This window comes from Poromitra crassiceps (genome assembly GCF_964638095.1).
Source record: "Poromitra crassiceps genome assembly, chromosome: 6".
Lineage (NCBI taxonomy): Eukaryota > Metazoa > Chordata > Actinopteri > Beryciformes > Melamphaidae > Poromitra > Poromitra crassiceps.
Window position 1 is genome coordinate 38,652,392 of NC_139627.1, and position 22,413 is coordinate 38,674,804.

At 44.8% G+C, this 22,413-nt stretch overlaps 1 protein-coding gene across 1 annotated transcript; it reads right to left on the bottom strand.

The window, feature by feature from the left end:
- Positions 1–783: 783 nt before the first annotated feature.
- Positions 784–21,867, bottom strand: sytl5 (synaptotagmin-like 5; the record flags this gene model as incomplete). Its single annotated transcript, XM_083638520.1, has 16 exons — positions 784–1,258; positions 1,995–2,203; positions 2,334–2,472; positions 3,319–3,586; positions 3,681–3,783; positions 6,879–7,057; positions 8,174–8,239; positions 10,345–10,440; positions 12,280–12,380; positions 15,448–15,577; positions 15,760–15,859; positions 18,161–18,304; positions 18,909–19,041; positions 19,155–19,267; positions 20,135–20,350; positions 21,749–21,867. The coding sequence occupies 16 exons, from the start codon at positions 21,865–21,867 to the stop codon at positions 1,116–1,118; spliced, it is 2,259 nt and encodes a 752-aa protein (XP_083494646.1). The 3' UTR covers positions 784–1,115.
- Between the last annotated feature and the right edge of the window lie 546 nt (positions 21,868–22,413).

Below are 22,413 nucleotides of genomic sequence, written 5' to 3' on the forward strand. Positions count from 1 at the left end.
CAGGTAGGTATAGCAGGATGTGGTAGGTATAGCAGGATGTGGTAGGTATAGGAGGTAGGTATAGCAGGATGTGGTAGGTATAGCGGTGGGTGGCAGAGCCTCTGGGCAACAGGGACAAGGTGACAGTCTCGTGACTCATTACCAGGCTCCTCCTGAGGAGACCCCTCCTCAGTGCTGACTCACTCTAGAACGCACAGCCCCCACCCCCACCGCCTCAGACTCCCTGCGGGAATGCGGTTCCTCGCGACTACACTCCCCGGTGTACATGTAAAGTTAGCGGGTTTCAGAGATGTCCTACAGTTTCATACAGTTGTGCCATTGTTCTGTCATTATCAGTGCTTAATCTGTTTTTTTTTGTTCCATCTCTGTTTTCTTCGAATATCATGCAGTTGTTTATTATCACACTGATACAGTGTTATGTACATGTATGTCTATTGACTTTTTTCAGTAGTGTAATCATCCTTGGTCTTGTGTAAAACGAGGGGATGCATCTGAACATGTGCTTTAGAACAATATGCAGTTTGTTTGCCTGCAAAGGGAATGTAAAAGTCTCTACATGCTTTGATCAACGCCTCGCCTAATGCATTGCAAATGTCAGTTGTCAACACAAGCAGGAATGACTGTTGTACAGGGACCACCGAGACATGGACAGACACATCAGGACTCACACCATGTGCTTATTCAGTAGAGTTAACTTACATACAGTACACATATTTAATATACAGTAGTAAATAGCAGTGCTTGGTCATGACTAGATGCTTCATGGGAATGAGTGTGTAAGGCATGACTGGCTGTTCTGGACGGGAGAGGGAGTCTGGACCGGGTCGGGCACGGGGATGGCATCTGTTCTGGACAGGAGACGGAGTCTGGACCGGGGATGGCATCCGCTCTGTGTTGCAGAATAACACATCGAACTCTCTCAGCCACATTTCCCTCTCATGCTTTTGAGTCCTTGGTTGTTGCCGGGACCCTCTGTTGCTTCACTTCCTCTCAACATTGTTCACCCGACCCTCTCTCTCTCTCTCTCTCTCTCTTCCCCCAGCCAGTTTGGTCTTCATCCCCTTCACCGCTGCTCTCTCTCGTTCTCACTCTCTTCATCTCCGATTCAGTCCGGCTCATGTGCTGTTCCCATGCATGCTGGATCTCAGCATCAGAGTACACTCCTGAGGGACTTCAGGGTTTTCAATCATGCGTTGCCATAGCCGCTGTTCTTCCCCATATGAGTCCATCCAGTCCACCTCGTTCCCATAGCTGTTACCTAGAGGGAGATGGGAACACACACTACTTTATTTCCAGTAGAGAGCCCAGAGGAACCTGCTTATTAAGGCTATCTCAACACGTGTGCAGCGGTAGATGCCCTGCCTACCAACGAGGGCCGCAGGTTCGAGCCCCCATGTTACTTCCAGCTTGCTGTTGTGTTGTGTGTCTGAGGTGTACTTATGTTCTCTGTCTGTCCGTCTGCCTGGTTCCCTGTCTCCACTGTCCTGTCTATTCATTTATTTTATTTCCCCCCCCCCCGGGCTGTGCCCCGGACCAATGTAAAAGTTGGCTGAGGGGCGCAATATAAATGAAAATATCATATCATATCATATCACAATTGGGCGTGTCTGCAGGTGGCAAGCCGGATTAAGGGTATGTGTCCTGGCCACTGCACTAGTGCCTCCTCTGGTCGGTTGGGGTGCCTGTTTGAGGGGAGGGGAACTGGGGGGGATAGCGTGATCCTTGCAAACACTACCTCCTGCCGGTGAAACGCCTCGCTGTCAGGTGAAAAGAAGCGGCTGGCGACTGCACATGTATCGGAGGAAGCACATGGTAGTCTACAGCTCTCCCAAGATCGGCAGAGGCCAGCCCCTGAGGTGGGCTTTGCATGGATATCAGATTAATTGATACGCGTGGTAAATATTAAAATATTATTTAAGACCAAAGTTTGCGGAGAGTCAATGCACAAAGTCTAACCAGGGACTATGCTTTCCACCAGTCTCACACACACAGACCTGTGCCAGCTCCCAGCCGGACTCCTCCCAGGAAGACGTTGCTGGCCAGGGCTTCCTTGTCCCAGACAGTGAGCTCCAGGCAGACGTTGTTCAGGTCTCCTGGCTGCAGGCCGCAGTAGGTGAAGGTGTGGTTCCACCGGGGGTTCACCGTGCGTCGCTCCACTGCCGTCTTGTGCTTGGTTGACTTATTGCTGTCGGGGAGCAGGTACCTGGGCGACAGAGCACAACTTTGATGTAGCTACTGGGAGAAGATATATAGACTACATGCTGAATGCTCAATCTGTTGTTTTGTAAATCATCCATCCATTGTATCTAAATGTTAAGAAGGGATCATCTCACCCTTTTACAAAAGGATCAGATGTGCCTCCAGACTTGACAGCAGTCAAATTCTTGGCTTCTTTGACCAGCAGCTCAACCATACCCCCTTTAGGCAGTGTGAAGCTACTAGTTTTCTTGCTTTTCAGGAACCCTTTCTTTACTGAGGTAGAAGGGAGGAAGAGCGAAAACCACTTACTGAAAAGAATTGACAGGTCCATTTATCAATTGAACTGCAGCCATGAAAGTCTGTTATTTTTTTATGTAGGTACCACCGCCACTTCATTTAAAAACCATCAGCCATTAAGTAAGGCCAGCTCCAGTAAAGCTTTTTCCCATTTAGAATCCAGACACACAGACGAGTTTGTCCATACATAAAATGCAAATTTAAATTACCATGGTTTAAGACTTAATATCTCTGCCATAGAACCACCATTTTGTTCCCTGAAAACAATCCAATGAACGCTAACAAAATAGGCTATACAGTATACACAGATACATGATTGATTTATGGTGTTTGACTTGAGGCAAGAGTTCTTGTACTCTAAAAGGGAATGCCAGCATCAGTCAACCACTGCATAGCATTGCATAGTCTTAAGAAAATGTCCACCCTTCACAAAAGTTTTTGTATCTTTTGAACAGAAAATTATAAATGCATTCTGATTCCTATTCTGTATTACCCACAACATGGTGGACAGTCCATATATACAAAGTTTCTCTCTAATCTGAACATAAAATGGTGAAAAAGAGAGTTATGAGAGAACGGATTTTAAGACTCTTTTTTTCGCTTAAAATGTTAGAGGTTTTCTGATAATTTAAAAGATTGACTATGAGTAAGTATAACATGATTTATGCTTTCTGAAAGTACACATTCTCCTCTCTAACATGATGTATACACTTTTATTGTATTATATTGTCTGAGCACACGCCAAGCAGTTACAGACACCAGCACCTCCTAGTGGTAGAATTTTGGAAATTTCAGGCGGACTCTAAAGAGTTAAAGATGTACCTTGCACTTGGTCCACTGGCAGCATGAGGTTCTTCTCTGCAGGAATATACTTCAAGACGACAGTCAGCTCTCCGTTATACTGCATTGTGGGGTCCATATTGGTTACCTTGGGCTGTAGAGCGTACCACTCCTCCAACTGGGAATCAAACTCCCAGGAGTCAAAGGTCAGCTCGACCTCTCCCAGGAAGCTGTTGTGTCCAAATCGGTCGTGATGCCACACAGAGACCTGCAGGGTCCGTGTCTCCAACTGCGAGTGGCTGATCACATACTGCACAACATGAGAAAATATCAGCTTAATGGCTCATAGGTTTAGACTTTAGGAAAACCATTATAGGAGCTACTATATGTTGATTCGGACTTACCCTCAGATTCTCATTGAAGATGGGGTTTATGGTGTTGGCCTTGATACTGGTCTTCCTCTTGCTCTGGCGAGACTTGTCTGGCAGCAGGTAAGTCTTCACATAACTGCAATGCAAGACAACGAATCATGCTCAATAGGAGGAGATGGAGATAAAATCCTTGCTAAGGTGATGGCCAGACGTCTTGAAAATACTCTTCCTCAGATTATTTCTGAGGACCAAACTGGCTTCATTAAAGGTCGCCATTCATTTTCTAATATTAGAAGACTATTAAACATTATCCATACTTCAGACCCTTCTCTGCCTCCAGAGGTTGTTATATCACTGGATGCAGAGAAGGCGTTTGACCGCATAGAATGGGAATACTTGTTCACTGTCTTGCGGAAATTCGGGATCGGTGACACATTTATTTCATGGGTCAGGCTGCTCTATTCTGCCCCCTTAGCTAGTGTTACCACTAACTCGATGCATTCTCCCTATTTTCCACTCTCCAGAGGGACACGCCAGGGTTGTCCCCTGTCCGCATTATTGTTCGCCGTTGCGGCCGAACCCCTTTCGATAGCGCTCAAGTCCTCCCACCGTTTTCATGGTATCACCCGCTATGGAGTCGAACACAGGGTTGCTCTTTACGCTGATGACCTTCTGCTTTTTTTGACGGACCCTGTTGCCTCCATCCCTCACGTTGAGTGTATTCTGAGAGAGTTTGGCTCTTTCTCAGGCTATAAGCTGAACTTTCATAAGAGCGAATGTTTTCCAATAAACAACTCGGCCTTACAAATCAAACAAGCCTCAATCCCCTTTCGTTTGTCACCATCTGGTTTCAAGTATTTAGGCATAAAGATTACCCGCACTCTAACTTCTCTTGTCAAAGCTAACTTTTCCCCTTTGATCGTTAACATGAAAGCAGACTTTCAGCGTTGGAGCAGCTTGCCCCTCTCGCTCGCAGGAAAAGTACAATGTGTCAAGATGAACATTCTGCCCAAATTTCTGTATGTTTTTCAATGTCTCCCTCTTTTTTTACCTAAGTCATTTTTTCGCACAGTCGACCAGGCAATTTCCACTTTCATATGGGGAGGAAAAATCCCTAGAATTAGCAAAACCATTTTACAAAGACCTAGGACGACTGGTGGTGTTGCACTCCCGAACTTCATGCATTATTATTGGTCTGCAAATATCCAAAAACTTATTTTTTGGCTCAAATCCCCTGAAACTAACTGGTGTGATTTAGAAGCACAATCATGTCGCTCTTCTTGTTTGGCAGCTTTGGTATACTCTTCTCTCCCCCTCTCTCCCTCTCGGTACTCTTCAAATCCTGTTGTTCTGTCTACTTTAAAGATCTGGATACAATTTCGCCGGCACTTCAAACTCTGCTCAGCATCTGTCTTAGGGCCTATTAATAACAACCATTTATTTATTCCTTCTACTTTGGACTCAACTTTTAGACGCTGGGACAGACTGGGCGTAAATTGTTTCAAAGATCTATATGATGACACTTTTTCCAGTTTTAACTCTTTATGCCTTAAATTTGATCTACCACGCTCAAATCAGTTTCATTACTATCAGATCCACCATTTTGTACGTTCTCAGTTTGACTCATTTCCTCGACCCCCCAAAGAATTATCGTGGGAGAAGCTCTTTGATCTGTCCCCAAACCAAAAGGGGTCGATCTCTGATATCTATCAAATTACAATGGGCCTGACTAAAGACAATGTTGCTAAGACAAGATCCAAATGGGAGAGAGAATTGGGGCTGGAGCTGTCAGAGGTTTGGTGGGATAGAGCACTAAGCAGAGTCAATTCCTCTTCCTCCTGCGCTCGACTTAGTCTAATACAACTAAAGGTGGTTCATAGAGTGCATTTCAGCAAAGCAAGACTTGCTGAGATTTACCCTGACTCTGACTCTAGTTGTGACCGCTGTGGTAATCCACAAGCCGACCTTTCTCATATGTTTTGGTCCTGCCCAAGGCTCGAACCCTTTTGGTCTTTAATATTTGACACATTGTCAACAGTCCTGAATACTACTGTACGGCCCTGCCCTTTGTTGGCTATTTTTGGAGTGTCAGCTGAGCTCCTCCCTCTTAATTCGAATGAGACTGACATGGTTGCTTTCGCCACACTTTTAGCCAGACGGAGAATACTATTAGCTTGGAAACTACCTAGAGCACCCCCTTTCTCCACCTGGCTAAAAGACATGATCTCCTTTCTCAGATTAGAAAAGATGAAGTTTGCACTCAGAGGGGTCAATGAGACATTCAAAAAAAAGTGGCAGCCCTTCATTTCTTTCTTTAACAGTCTCTCTGTTCTTCCTGCTGACTAACTATTTATATTGTTGTTGTTGCTGAACCCGAACCAGAATATTGTTTTTGAGTGTGTGTGACTGTGTGTGTTTTCTGTTTTGTATTATTAGTTATGTATCTAATAGATGTATTTCTTTCTTTTTACTTTTTCATTTGTCAGTTTATGTTATGCTTATTCTGCTTGTTGTTAAAAAATGTTTAAAAGAAAAAAAATAACAAAAAAAGGTGACCTGTACAGATTTCGAACCTCTGTGCATATGCATGTACCTCACCAATAAAAATTGTTTAAAAAAAAAAAATAGGAGGAGATGGATGCCACATATCATTTGTTCTTCCTAAGGCCTCCAACGTGACATGTCAGTTAGGATGCCATTGGCCAGGCACGTGTGTCTGTGAAAAGTCATGGAATTTCAAAATCTCATTTTCCAGGCCTGGAAAAGTCATAACTGTTACAGTAATCTCCCGTGGATAATCTTCCATGTAATGGAACATAACGGCAAATGTATTTTCTGTAGCCGTTGACGTAACGTTAACGCAGCTCGAATATGTGTTGATTTTAGTGCTTCTTGTATATTATATTAATATTTTTAGGGAAAATCCATATTTTATTTGAATAGCTTCCATGTAATGTGATGCAGTGACTCTAAAGCCCTAAAATCCATATAAAGAGGTGTCAACTATTTGTCCCGTGTAGTAATAATTTCTGCTATTGATTCAGATTCACTGTCTCACATTACATGGAAATTCTATTATGGATCCTTAAAAAATCATGGGAACATTTTTTCATTTTATCCATGAAAATGTGTGGGGAACCCTGCGTGTGTGTGTGTGTGTGTGTGTGTGCGCGTGCGTGTGTGTGTGTGTGTGTGTGCGTGCGCGCGTGCCTGCATGTGTGCGTGTCTTACGCATCTGTGCGTTGCTTCCTCTCGTCCCCTGTGGCCAGGTTGTGGCACTCTTTCACCAGGACGTTGAGAGCGCCGGTCTTGTAGCTGTAGCTGATGTTCAACAGTATCTCCCCGCTCACCCGGGCGTTGCCATAGTCACCGGTCTCACTGTACATGCTCATCATGCTGTTTATGCTGCTCTGTGAGGAGAGAGTTGAGGCGGCAGGGTGAAGCGAATGGAGAGCTACACATTGGAGCAGAAACTGATGGAACAGACAGCTCAGCCTAACTAGAGGAAGATGGGATAAGAAGAGAGGGGAATGGAAGGGTATAATCAGAGGAAAGAGGGAGAACCAAGAAGAAACCAAAAAGAAGTAAGACAAAGCTCTTTCCAGATGACATCAATGTTGCCAGGGATTTTAAAAAAAAATCAAGAATTGTCTTTTAAGTACTACAATTAAATGTCGATCCAGACCAGTCTTTATTATTTGCAGAGACACCCAGAGAGTTGACTTGGCATGTATCTGTCAACAGCTGAGCTTATTGACCTGCACACCTGCACCTCTCGAGTCAAATCAGCTTATTGACCTGCACACCTGCACCTCTCGAGTCAAATCAGCCTGATATTCAGCCTGATTTGTCAACTCGTACACTCTTTTCCACAGCACAACTCAACTCCGTGGAGCGGGCAGGTTCGAGGGTCTCTGGACCCAGGCTAGAGTCAAATAGATTATTACAGTCAATCTCAGTTGCTTATGCCACAGTCTAGGTAGCCTGAAATATAAATAAATTGTGCTACCTCATATTATGTGCTCATAAAAACATAAAAGACATAATAAACATAAGAAAAAGAGAGTAGGTAACTATGATGACAGGAATTTTTTATTGGGGAAGAAGGCAAAAAGCACTGCTGTGGTCGCCGTGGACTGGATAAAACTGGTTGGGTGTGCCCAGGAAATAAAATACGATCCCTGGTAATATTGCTGTCCAGAGAGGGCTTAAATCAGGAGGGTGGAATGGACCCACACTGTTATACATCTATTGTAAAGTCTAAACTCATTCATTCTCCTGGAGAGCCGGTGAGATGAATGACGCGTTTAGTCTGAGGAGCATAGCAGACAGATGCTGTTGATGCTGTTGCTATCCCATTTGAAAAGGTCTGGGCACACAGACACAAAACACAGAGCACACAAGACGCAATTCATCTATCTGCAAATGCCATACATCAATCTGCTCTGGTAAAGTCCATGTTTTTTTTATATATGTCTTGACAATGTTGAATACAAACGTGCACACAAAAAACGGGGGAGACTCACAGTCTCGGCATCCGAGTCAGGGATATTGAGGTAGCCCCACCTCCTCTCCGAGCCAGGAGTAGAGGACTAGCAGCCAGTAATTTAGGGAGAAAACAAGATAAAATGGGAGGGAAAGGGAGAGAAGGAGAGAGGACTGGTGTGTCAGAGTGAAAGACCGGGACCCAAAAGAACACAGAGCCCCGGCCCCTGAGGAGGAGCTGCAGAAACCCCAGCCAGTAACCGCATCACACAGGGTTACCATGGTGATTATCAGAGGAGGCCAGACAGATTACAACTCATCTGGAATCGATTGTGATATAAACGAGGACACACTGGACAATATGCAGTCAACACAGTGGGGCCTCACAATTAATCGAATCGATATCAAAATCGCAATATGGCCAAGTGCAAGATCCAAATCGCAGGAGCAGCTGCAATTCGACTAAGGTCAAATGTGTCTAAACATAACATTAAATGAAGCATTGTGATGCTACAGAGATGCCCCGGCCTACAAATCCTATTCTCCGGACGTAAGTGAACATGTTTGTTTGGCCCAGTAAAATCCCCACTAAAATCGTATCGCCTATCACAATGGCAATATCTGTCAATATAATCGCAATGTGATTTACGGTATTTATTTTTTGCATAACGTTCAGCCCTACAACACAGGCAAATATAAACCAGACATGTTCTCCACAGGCCACACAGAATGAAAGGCATGTTCTTAAATGATGCCATATTGTAATATTTTTTCTCATTTTATTTTTTAATTCTTTTCCCTATTCCCTTCCTCTCGAAAGGAAGTAGAAAGCGAAACGTATCAATAAGAATTTCTATTTTGTAGGTCAGTTTAGTTGATCTGTTAATAAATTGAATTAATAAAATAAAAGGTTACTCTGAAGCTTGAGAAACATTAGAAAACAGATGATGGATTATACTAATGCTATTTAAACTCTGCTCTCATCATCTGCCACCAAATCCTCTATAAAGCGAATCATTTGACACAGAATATAAAGGACAGACTCAGCTCCTGTATCTGCATAATCTCCCTCATCACCTCCGTCCTCTTCCATGACAACACGACTCCTATTAGTCATCTCTCAGATGACATGATAAATGTCAGACAGGAAAGATATCTGCCCGTTTACCTACGCAATACACGCACGCACGCACGCACACACACAGACACACACACACACACACACACACACACACACACACACACACACACGGTAGTTTAGTGATTGGATCAGTGGCATGAATCATGAGATAATAAACCAGTTGTTTTAGTCATTTTTTAACTAGATTTCCAGCCAGACGAAGTGCTTAGCTCTGTTCGGACGATTCTGAGGGCATTCGGTGCACGCAGACACACACGTAGCTTCATCTAAACATTAGTTTAAGCAAATTTAACAAGTGTAACATTTCTAAGCGTGCTTACTGTCAGCGGCAGGTGTTTGTGACACAAGCCGGCTGTCCCCGAGCCCTAGGGCTCACAGTCTCACACCTTGTTTACTCAGTCAACAGACTAGCTGGAACCTGGTGCATGTGTACATACAGTACAGTGTGTGCATGGTACTGTCTGTACGCCATTGATGGCAGGTGAAAACATTACATGTGCAAAATATTTATGGTAGAATTTTCTCAAGCCATGAAGGATCATGTGGTCCTTCCAGTGAAGTTAAAGCATCAAAGTCAAGACAATTATTGTGCGAGGTTTTCACATGACAACAGCACTGTATTTGTGTGTGTGTGTGTGTGTGTGTGTGTGTGTGTGTGTGTGTGTGTGTGTGTCTGTGTGCGTGTGTGTGTGTCTGTGTGCGCGTGTGTGTGTGTGTGTGCGGCTGTAGCTCAGGAGGTAGAGCGGGTCGTCCACTAATCGCCTTGGATAAAAGAGGTCGGTGGTTCGATTCCCGGCTCCTCCAGTCTGCATGTCGAAGTGTCCTTGGGCAAGACACTGAACCCCAAATTGCTCCCGTTGGTGTGCCAGCACCCTGCGTGGTAACCTGTCGCCATCGGTGTGTGAATGGGTGAATGTACCTACTGACTGTAAAGCGCTTTGGATAAAAGCGCTATATAAATGCAGGCCATTTACCATTTACCATTTACCATTTGTGTGTGTGTGTGTGTGTGCGGTGCGGTGTGTGTGTGTGTGCAGTTTGTGTTTGCACTGGCTTCAGCACGGGCGTTACCATGGACATTGCACTGCTGAGGTGGTGGCTGGTGACTTTGCTGTGGGCCGACATGAGAGCGTCGATGTCCTCGTCCCCGTCCTCATCTGAAAACTCCTGCAGGCAGACAAACAAACAGCGGTCACATTTCATCAAAAGGGAGACGGCGTCTTGGAAGCTGGCTGATGATTCTTTGAACTGGCACAATTTGCAGTAAACTAAACGCAGCGTGACTGTGTGGGCGGATGATGCAGCCCGCTTCCTTCAATGCAATGAGACAAGTCGGGACAGAGTGTGTTCATTTGTTTACTCGCTCATTACATGCAGAAATAACACGGCTCAGTAGAGAGCCAAAGTGAACGTCACTTCCTGCTTCAGCACTGTACCAGAGATTTTCATCCGCCATTTATTTTCCCATAGACATTTCGTAAAATCATTCTACTTGTTCAAACCAAATGGTTCAGCTATATTTAGAAGCAGGAGAGACCACATAACATTTCACAAGGACCAAAACGTAAACAAAATTGCGGCTTTAAAGAAAATATTTTTTCGATTGTTGTTTTTTGTTTTGGTTCGAGTTAAATGTTCTGTGGTCTCTCTCGATTCTAAATATAGCAGAACCGTTTGGTTTGACCAAGTAAAACTATTTTTATAAGCATATTACAAAATGTCTATGGGAAAATAAATGGCGGATGAAAATCTCTGGTACAGTGCTGAAGCAGGAAGTGACGTTCACTTTGGCTCTCTATATAAACCTGTGAGCATGAATGACTGTGGTAAGACTGGCTGCATACTGCGTGTATGTGAGCATGTACTGTAAACACACACTGTATAAAAATATGTTGTGCGTGTATGTGAGCATGTACTGTATACAGACACTGTATAAAAATATGTTGTGCGTGTATGTGAGCATGTACTGTATACAGACACTGTATAAAAATGTTGTGTGTGTATGTGAGCATGTACTGTATACACACACTGTATAAAAATATGTTGTGCGTGTATGTGAGTATGTATTGTATACACACACTGTATAAAAATATGTTGTGCGTGTATGTGAGCATGTACTGTAAACGCACACTGTATAAAAATATGTTGTGCATGTATGTGAGCATGTACTGTATACACACACTGTATAAAAATATGTTGTGCGTGTATGTGAGCATGTACTGTATACGCACACTGTATAAAAATATGTTGTGTGTGTATGTGAGGATGTACTGTATACACACGCTGTATAAAAATGTGTGTGTATGTGAGCCGCGCGATCACTGTACAGGCAACCTGTAATCACGCCCCAAAACATAATCTGCGTTATCATCTATTTTAATCGAAATGGGACCATAATTTACAAAATTAACATCATGTTGTATTAAAGAAGACTTGAAACTAGTGATTGAGACCATAAACTCTTTAGGAAAGTGTTTACTGAGGTCATAAATCAAGTGAGAAGTTGGGAAAGAAACTTCCGCATTGGCTTAATTTTTCTGAGTGAGTTCATGCGGCTGTGTTTGTAGGAAAAGCTCTGTAAGTAAGTGATCGCTCGGTAAATACAGCTGTCAGATCCTCCACCTGTTTCAGCCTACAGCTGCTTGCCACAGTCTTTGAAGTGAGCTCTGAAGGGGAATTAAAATTCAGACCCCTATCTGACCCATCATGTGGAGTTAATTGGCCCACAGCCCATGAGCTTCATATGGATGTGGAGGTATGGATCGCAAGAGGTCCGGATTACGCATTTACCGAGAATCAGAGAAGCTTTTTGAAGTCCCCACGCATAGAAACCTACACAGCACAGCCTTTGATGTGATTGTGGTCTGTGGTGAAGGTCCTGGTGGAAATCAATATGTGACAATAAGCGGGGGAGAGAGTAGAGGGAGGAAGGGAGAGAGTTGAGGGAGGAAGGGAGAGAGTTCAGGGAGGAAGGAGAGGTGGTTGAAGGTGGTTGAAGCCGCTTACTGATTCGTTGAGCCCGGGGACCGAGCGGCTTCTGAGACTGAAGGCGTCCTCGCTGGGCTCAGAGCCGGGAGCTGACAGGTCCATCTCCGAGCGACTGTGATCTGGCAGAGAAACAACCAGACAACATTTACTTCCAAGGATGCTGTTTGAAAAGAGGATGAGCTGGGAGAGGCTGGGAACACTAAGGCTGACTGAGAACTACAGACAAGGTGTGTGTGAGGCTGACTGAGCACTACAGACAAGGTGTGTGTGAGGTTGACTGAGAACTACAGACAAGGTGTGTGTGAGGTTGACTGAGAACTACAGACAAGGTGTGTGTGAGGCTGACTGAGAACTACAGACAAGGTGTGTGTGAGGCTGACTGAGAACTATAGACAAGGTGTGTGAGAGGTTGACTGAGAACTACTCAGACAAGGTGTGTGTGAGGCTGACTGAGAACTACAGACAAAGACTACAGTTCTTAGCACTAAGAAGCTTCTTAGACCCTTCTTAAGGCTCCACGGGAGGGGTCTAAGAAGCTTCTTAGTGCTAAGAAACTTTTGGGAAACCTGGCCAAGGTGTGTGTGGGTGGCAGGAAATCAAAGTGTTATCGCTGTGCTCTACAGTCAAAAGTTTGGACGCCCCTGAGTGAATGAAGTATGTTTTTCATTCTCTTAAAGTCCCTGGAAACCAGAAATATCTTTTTATTATTTAGCATTTTGAGTTCATCACATCACAGGAACCTATGTTAATAAGCCACCAGCCAAATTTGAACGATGATGAACGTCGCAAAGTATATAAATTTAGGTTTGACAGTCATGGCAAAAGTCATGAGAATCAATTACATTTTAGAGTGTATTTTCTCCCGCGGATTGTGTGGGCGTGTCCCGTCTGCAGCAGGTATTTTCCTCTCTCTCTCTCTCTCTCGGAGGAGACCTCTCTCTCCGTTAATGGAGAGAGAGAAGGAGAGAGAGATGGAGTGTGTTGGTGTGTGTGTGTGTGTGTGTGTGTGTGTGTGTGTGTTCGCGCGTTGCTCGGCGAACACACTCGCCGCTGCGCTGCGAGTGCACAGCGCTACTGTGTGTGTGTCAGTGTGTGTGTGCGCGCGTGCGTGCATGCGTGTGTGATTCGATTAAATCTTATGACGTGATAAGATCCTGCATTTTAGCACCTCGCGCTCCGCTCTCTTCAATGACGGGGGCTGCTCGAAAATGTGACTTCACGGCGACGATACGTGCGTGACGTCAGCTGCAGGAGAGTTGTGATTGGCCGTTGCCCTGGCTCTTCGTCGTAAAGTCGCCTTTCAAAGCATGATGTTAGATTATAACAACTAGTTGTGTGGCTTAGCCTTCCCAAATGTTGAGGGTCGTTTTTTAGAATTTAATACATAGAATTGGGAACGTTACATTAAATTTCATTCAGACTGCCTGGCACACAATCTCCGCCATTTTCACACGGAGCTTCCGCGGGGGGGGGGGGGAGGGGGGGGCGTAGTGGCGTCCGAGCATGTGGGGCTCGCTGGCGCCGCCAGACGGCGAGACGGCTCCAATTCGAGGCGGACGGACGACCATGTTTAGGCCTTAATTCTCTCTCTTTTCAGAGGCACACAATTACTCACATAAGACCCTAAATTTAATAGTTAGAAGGTTTTTGTGGATTTTGGTTTCCAGGGACTTTAAAGCCATTTTGATCTAAAGGTATTTGTTTATAGATGCTTGAAATTAGTTTCTTAGACAAATATAAAATAGTGAAGTTGATGCCTATGTGTGGATTTCTTTCTAATGCCTTTCCATCAAGGCAAATGGCGGCTACTATTTTGTATCGTATGCTGCTTTTGTTAGTGCCTGCTGCTACAATGTTGTTGTCATGTCATTTGTTTTGCTGTATTATCATTATCATCAACATTTTCTATAACATGTCAATTTTAACAATGTGTTATCACGAGTTGCTGTTTGCATCCCATTTCAATAATTGTGCTTTATCTTCATCTCTTTTTGTTCTTTTAGGGAGTCTAACACCTGGCCAGGGCCTACAGATGTAAACTAGCCTTTTGGCAAATTCTGGCATATTTACAGCAATGTTTATTAATATGCACTGTCCGTGTCAAATAAACCAATACATAAATAAAAATAATTTAACACTTTTTTGGGGGTCATTCCTTGATTCCATTTCTACTACTTCATAGTTTTGATGCTTTTACTGTTACTCTAAAATGTGAAAAATGGTAAAAAAAAAATAAAAAGAAAAGAAAAATGTGTCCAAACTTTTGACTGGTAATGTGTAGCCTATATATAATGTGACAATGACAATGCAACAAAACAAAAATTCTAAAATCACAGTGGGCTTGGGAGTTCTTCAGCGTATATCACACATGATCATATACATGTAACAGCTGTGTGTGTAAACAGAGATCAAATCCCTTTAGGGCCTCCTGGGCTCCTCCTGCCCTTTCACAGCTTTGGCTAATGACCCTAATTGGAGCTTTTTTGGATGTGGACACGTGCCAGAGCACCATGTGTTTGTCCCAGAGCCAGCTGTTACTGTGGACATGTGCCAGAGCACCATGTGTTTGTCCCAGAGCCAGCTGTTACTGTGGACATGTGCCAGAGCACCATGTGTTTGTCCCAGAGCCAGCTGTTACTGTGGACATGTGCCAGAGCACCATGTGTTTGTCCCAGAGCCAGCTGTTACTGTGGACATGTGCCAGAGCACCATGTGTTTGTCCCAGAGCCAGCTGTTACTGGTGGAGCCAAGAGCCTGAGACAAGATTGTACCGAAGAAGAGGGAGAGTTCAACAAGACGGGAGAGAATAACGCTCATTTAAATAAGTGCAGAGGTGACATCTGCCCGTGACAGTGCCACACTTGACTGAGTAATTCTTCTCCTTTACGAGGTACTTAACAGTCAGAGCCAAAGCACGGCTGAAGGCTTGTGCACGATCCTAATTAGACGTGTATCCTCGTCTCGGACATGATCTGTTCCTAAAGGACTGTTGCACAGCTCATCTTTTCCCGTTCCTCAGTGCAAAACTGTGACTCAAATTATGGGAATGTTGTTGTTTTTTTATCCCAGCTGAGAAACTGTGCGAAACAAAGGCATGAGCATCACGCCTTCAGTGTCGGACAAAAAAAGGGGAATGCTACAGTAGGTGTGAGGAGGACCCCGGGCGTTTGGTTGTCATGGAGATACCTGATGAGACCGAGGCCCTGGACACTTCAATGGTGGGGGTGCCAGATTCTGTCCTGCGATGGCCGCCAGCCGTCTTCTGAGACACGGAGTCACTGGAGTGAAAACTGGCAACGCTTTCTGCTCCGTCAGGCTGTGTGCATAGACAAATACACACACCCACTATGTTAAAATAACTATTCAATCTGTAGAGGTGTCTTTCCTCCCAATGTGTGTGTGTGTGTGTGTGTGTGTGTGTGTGTGTGTGTGTGTGTGTGTGTGTGTGTGTGTGTGCGCGCGTGTGTGCGTGCGCGCGTGTGTGTTGCTGACCCTGACCCTCCGGGTGTGGCTGGGTGTGGATCTGTCCAGAGTTTGGGAGCGCAGGTTGTTGGGCACCGTGGGCATTCCTGAGGACTCCAAGGCCACAGCACTTCCCCTGAACACACAACACAAACCACTCAAAACACCAGCACACGGCAAGGTTCATCCACACACATAATTATACTAGTCAACTACTGTGACGGTTTTCAGCTTGTTTAATGTGAAATGACACTAATCAATGCCTCTTCCATTCCATCATTGTGTTACTCCCAGGGAATGAGCTGCCTAAAGCTTCTGGCATACTCTTTGCGCACGCGCTGGAGGCGGGGCTCCGAGGAGGGCGCGCGCACTCTGCGCAGGCCAAAACAGTACATACTCAGTGCGCAGATCCAGGCTCCAGGCAGTCTGAATGAAATTGAATGTAACGTTCCCAATTCTATGTATTAAATTATAAAAAACGACCCTCAACATTTGGGAAGGCTAAGCCACACAACTAGTTCGTTATAATCGAACGCCATGCTTCAAAGGCGACTTTACGACGGTGAGGACTCAATCACAGCAGATATCCGCTGATAGCCTACCACGGAGATCTCACAGGCACAGGCAGCAAAACCCGACGCGCTAATAGAAAAGTCTCCATGGACGCGCCGCGCTGCGCTCAGGTCTCGCCCCCCGACACGCCCCGTGCGATGACGTCATAATCGCCGTGCGCCCTATGCGCTTGGCTGGGCGCGAAGAGTATGCCACAAGCTTAACGCACCTGGCTGGCTAATTCACTATCATGGAAATCACTTCTTAGCCCATTGAGAGAATGCACAGTATAATAGACTATTCTGTTCATCGGTTTCACACTTTAGTCTTCACTGTTAATCTGCCAGTCTACTGTATTGTTATATTATATTATATGGAATGACTAAATCTTATCAGACGGGATCTCTGAGACTACAAAAGGGTTGAGAACCAAGGGTCTACACCACACACACACAATAATATACTGTATCTAATTACACAAAGCTGGTCTACACCACAGAGCTATATTATTTATAATAATATATTATATCTAATTACACCAGACCATTTTAGGACCTAGGTGAAACAACAGTTTAGGGAAAACTGCTTTTAATGCTGGCACACTAAACATTTGTGGTGTTACTTTGTAAATATTGCAATATATTTGATAATGATAGCAATGCTGTTGGACTTCAAAAGCAGTGTATGTGGTTTGGCAGAGGGCCGATGCATATGTTTTTGAGTTCTGGTATTGGGCTGACCTGGCAAGCCTGAGCAGTGGGCGAGTCTTTCTAATATGAACTCAAAACTGTTTCCGACGCCGTTTTAATATGAACTTTTACTGTGCTTTCATGGTCACGTGCTCCCTGGTTGGTTATTCCTGGCTGTCAATCAAAAGTGGGCGCAGCTAGGTTAGTAACGTGATACGGATGTCCTTATAGAGGCTTCGGAGCAGCGTTTGCTCCCTCCCTTTCATGTTGACTCACACAGAAGATGGATGTAGCCGTGTTGCGACAGCATGTTCCAGTTTGCTATAGTGTTACAACGTTACATCTTTGTAAGTGTCTTGTGTTACATCTTAGCTTGATATAGTGTAACATAACATGTATGTTAGGATTAATACTCCTGTCAGTGCCCCTGACCAAGGAACTGGCAAAAGAACTGGAGTTGGTCCCCGGGCGCTGCACTGCGGCTGCCCACTGCTCCTAGTTCTAGAAGGGTTCCTAGTAGGGGATGGGTCAAAGACAGAGGATGAATTTCCCCACCGGGACAATAAAGGATAACTGAACTTAAATGTTTGTAAGCGTCTTGTGTTGTTATGTCTTATTTTGATATAGTGTAACGTTATACATTTGTAGGCATCTGGTGTTGTTATGTCTTGTTCGTCTATGAACAAGCAAATTAGTGCTCATCAGTGACAACCAGAGCGGGCTTGCTGGACAAAGCGAGACATTGGCTGAGCTATTCCAGATGGCTAACCAGGCGGGCGCCACCTGTTTGTTGAATTGGCAGCCTTACGTTTGTTGTAGAATGGCTCACTCTCACATGATGGGCTCAAGTAGAGGCGTTGGTTATGCAGATGAAGAATGTATTGATAAATACCATTCTGTAACAATGTTCATGGATCCAGTGTTTACTAGAAGGCCTGGACAACGAAGCCTAACATGAATGTTAACGAGCGATCCTAGAAGCGTTGGGTCGTGATAGCGCCATAAAATGATATTGGGAAAATGTTGTGTTCATTTGGGTTGACATTGAACCTCATGTCAGACCTGCTTGCTTCTCTTTTGCTTTTTAATGTTTTTCTTTTTTCGATGTTATTTATTCCATCATAAAGCTCTTTGTACAGTCACTGTCTAGACAACTCTTTCATGGCTTAGTAAAGTGAAGTTGAACAGACAGACACCTGTGTGAGCGTGGAGCTGGAGCAGAGCGGACGCTTCGAACGCTGCGAGTGTCCCCAGCAGGGGCAGAGTGAACACTGCCGCTGTCGAGTCCGTTCTCCGGCTTCAAGCTGGGCCGCGGGCTGCCTCTTTTGTCCATCTTCTTCCTTTAACACACACACACACACACACACACACACACACACACACACACCACACACACACACACCTTTTAACACACGCCTTTTAACCAGGCAGGAGATATTCAATGATGCTCTTAATTGCATAAACAGGTTAGTGACTCTCTGCCTTGGTAGAATAATCTCACCCACTCACAGTGTGCAGTGTACAAAAGGAAATGCACTCCAGGGTTCATCTGAGCTGAAACACAAGTTCCCTTTCCTCCAATACATGCTGTTCTCTATAGCCCTGCTTTGCTTGGTTTTTAGATTGTTTTGAAACACTTTGATCCCCTCAGGAACCGTCACAAGGAACCGTGTGCAACCAAGCTGAGTGCTGACGTTTGCAGGGGGACTCGAGGAAAATCCAATTACAGCTGTGTTTCAACACTAAAAGTATCTTAAAATGACATTGAAGGTCTCTGCAATGTGCCTTGAAAACGCTGCACACCTCCTTCAAATTTGGTCTGAGATGTTTTTGCCATAGCCAGTTGTGTTGTATACTTAACATTAAATAATTCAAAACCTATAAAGCATGATGTTACATGTGTTTGTGTGTATTACTTTTATTTTTGTATGTTTCAGTCCGTACCCTTTCCTCCTGGCTCCATCCACAAGGTTCTGTATTGCACTTTTGCTGGATCTGGGTGTGTCAGGTCGCTCAGATTCAGGAAGGCCTTGTTTATCTTGGGTTGACGTCATCTCTGGAGACGTCTTATCTGTGGCTTGTGATCAAAAAACATCACAAAAGTCAGCCTGCATACTATTTCCACAATTATATCGTTATGGTTTGGATTACTGGCCTACAGTTTGCAGTGCATTTAGTGGTCATACTCACCGGTTGGACTGCTCATGATCGTCTGTTTGACCACATCGCTGAGCACCGTCCCCTGCTCAAAGCGCTTGGACCGCTCCTCCAGGAACCACTCGCCTGTCACCACCTTCAGTTGCCTGCCGGGAAAACACATCAGCCACCTCACGCTCATACCAGGAAGTCAACGCCTACAAACATACTTCCAGTCACTGTTAAAGGAAGAATCCAGCAAACTGTAATGTACAGTGAATTCCAGGAGATATTTTGTCATGGAATATGTTGTAAATTACTTTTATGAGCACCTACAGTATGTTTCCTCGTCTACTCTGATTTCCTACATTTCCCAGAATGACTTTTGACAGCCCCCCCAGAGAACTTTGTCTGAACGTGTTGCATTCAGCTGTTGGCTACACTGTATGTGTAGGAGGAGAGAGCAAAAGGGTTAGCATCAGCCATAGTAATAGGTCTTTGAGGCAAACAGTGAGTCATCGCATTGCATTCTGGTTTATTGAGGCTACTGTCGGTGGAGAAATTGATAACTCTGCCTCTTCTAAAATGCATTTCTCCTTGTAGGATTGTTTAACTTTAGCGGAATATGGCGAGTCTACAAGGAAGTATTTGGGGGGACTGACTCCCAAAACTTGAAATGTGCTGTGATGTTGAACTGCTGTCAAGCTTCATTGTAACTAACGGAAATATTGAAAAGATGTCACATTGTCTGTTTGGAAAGTTATCCACATGAAAAAGAAAAATACACCAAACAACAAAATGGGCCCAGAAACGCAAGGTGCATCACCACTATCTAATTTTAGGGTGGAGTTTTCCTCTAAGAATGAACCTCTGCCCTGGAGCGGAGCAGTGAACAGCAGCGAAACACCTGAGGCCCATCGCAGACAAGATGGAGACAGATGTGGTGTCATTAAGCATCCAATTCAAACCATCTGGAGTGAATTCTAGCCATAAATTCTCCGCTGTTTTGTTCCCCGCTGCAATATCGCACTCACGAGATCTTGGCACAAACGTTACACTTCCACTGGCGTCCATTGGGGGCGGTCACACGGCAGTCGGTGCAGACGCGCTGCTGACACTCCTCGCACAGCTCCCCGCGGTCGAAGATCAGGCCCAGGGCCTTCAGGCAGCGGGCGCACTGGCGTTCCCCAACCTCCTGGGGGCGGCGGGAACCCTTCCGCTTGATCTCCAGCAGCTCATTCTTCAGTTTCCTACAGGAGAGAAAGAGGAGGAGACAGAGAGATAAGAGAAGGTGAAACAGAGAGAGAAGTTCAAGCCCAGGAAACTTTTCTTCATCACGTTATTTCTCCCAAATTGTACTTGGACAATTCCCATGCTGTCCCGGCCATTGCTCCACCCCCTCTGCCGAAGACTACTAGCACATGCTTCCTCCGATACATGTGCAGTCACCACCCCCGCTTCTTTCCACCAGCGAGGAGTTTCACCGGCATCACATAGCATGTGGGAGGATCACGCTATTCCCCCCAGTTCCCCTCCCCCCAAAGAGGCACCCCCCGAACAACCAGAGGAGGCACTAGTGTAGCGACCAGGACTCATACCCCACCGGCTTCCCACCTGCAGACACGGCCAATTGTGTCTGTAGGAACGTCTGACCAAGACGGAAGTACCGCTCCCGGGTCTCCGTTGTGGTAGTAGGCGAGTGCTTTAACCCAGGGGTGGGCAACTATTTTTCATGGGGGGCCACATGAGAACCCCAGATTGTTGCCGGGGGCCGAACCAATATACTGTCATGCCATAACCCATGGATGGGCAACTTTGATGATAGAGAGGGCCACAAAAAATGTCCTCGCTACCAGATTTTGCTGAGGGCTGAACAGCGCCAGCGCGAAAAATTTTGGGCATTTGAAGCCAGGTTTAGAGGAATAACTCATTTTAAATTAACAGTTGTGATGTCATTATTCAGTCTTAACCACCAATATTTGATCCTTTTCTCACTCACTCCTATGTCACCACCTGCTCTCCCTGCAGGGCTTGAAATTAACTTTTTTCACCACCTGCCAATATGGCTGCTAGATTTTAAAGTTACCAGCCAATTAGAATTTCCACTAGCCAAAATGTTTTTCTTTAAATAAACCAGAATATGAGTGGGTTAATTTAAGCATTTAAGTATCAGTAAGTGGCCTGGGATTCTCAAAGCCTGTGTTGAGGGTCACACAAGAACAAAAATGCACTCTTGAAGCTAAATAAATCCAAAACCAACAAGTTAATTATTTAAATTTATACTTCAATGTAGAACAGTCATTTCTTACACATGAGATTACGTTTAGCCTTTTCGTCATAAATATTATTGAAAGATATTCCATATTCCAGACTGAAATGCTATAACAGAAGAGTATTGGCCAGAATGACATGAACATTTGGACACTTATTCAGCGGGTATCTTGCATGTTGCATTCAGGTGCACTGTAAAAAAAGAAAAAAAAAGAAAAAAGAAATAAATTGTCAATTCCATCGCGGGCCACACAGGGGACGCCCGCGGGCCGTATGTTGCCCATATGCTTTAACCTCTACACTACCCAGATGCCCCAGGAAACATCATGGTTCACCGCAAAATAATCATAGGCTTGTGGTAATATCCAAGTTCTCACCGTATCCTCTTCTCCTCTCGTTTCCTCAGCTTCTCGTCTTTCTGCAGCACCTTCAGGATCACCTCTCTCTCGTGTTCCAGCAGAAAGGAGAGGTTCAGGTCCTCCCCGGCCCGCTCCATTGGTCCAGACAATCAAAGCAGCTGAGGGATGGTGGGGTGTCGCATGTAGGGAGTCAGAGAGAACTACATGACCCCGTGACGCACTCTGGTGTGGGTTCTGTTCCGTTAACGTATGGGCTGCTGCTCTTTTGCCATTCACATAGTCTCAACTTGTAATTCGGGGAGCTCCCCAGGTCCCTCTGGCGCTCCTCTTCTAATCACCAAGTGTTTCTCCGGTGCGCAGAGGAAATTACAACCAACCAACGGCAATCACTTTCACCTCCACGGGGAACCTGAACACAGTCAAACAGACACCAGGGACATGTGCTTTAGTAAATAATAGATAGATAGATAGATAGATAGATAGATAGATAGATAGATAGATAGATAGATAGATAGATAGATAGATAGATAGATGGATAGATAGATAGATAGATAGATAGATAGATAGATAGATAGATAGATAGATAGATAGATAGATAGATAGATACATGTAGATACAGTAGATAGATAGAGTACTTTATTAATCCCCTGGGGGAAATTCTTGTGTTACAGCAGAAGCCAATG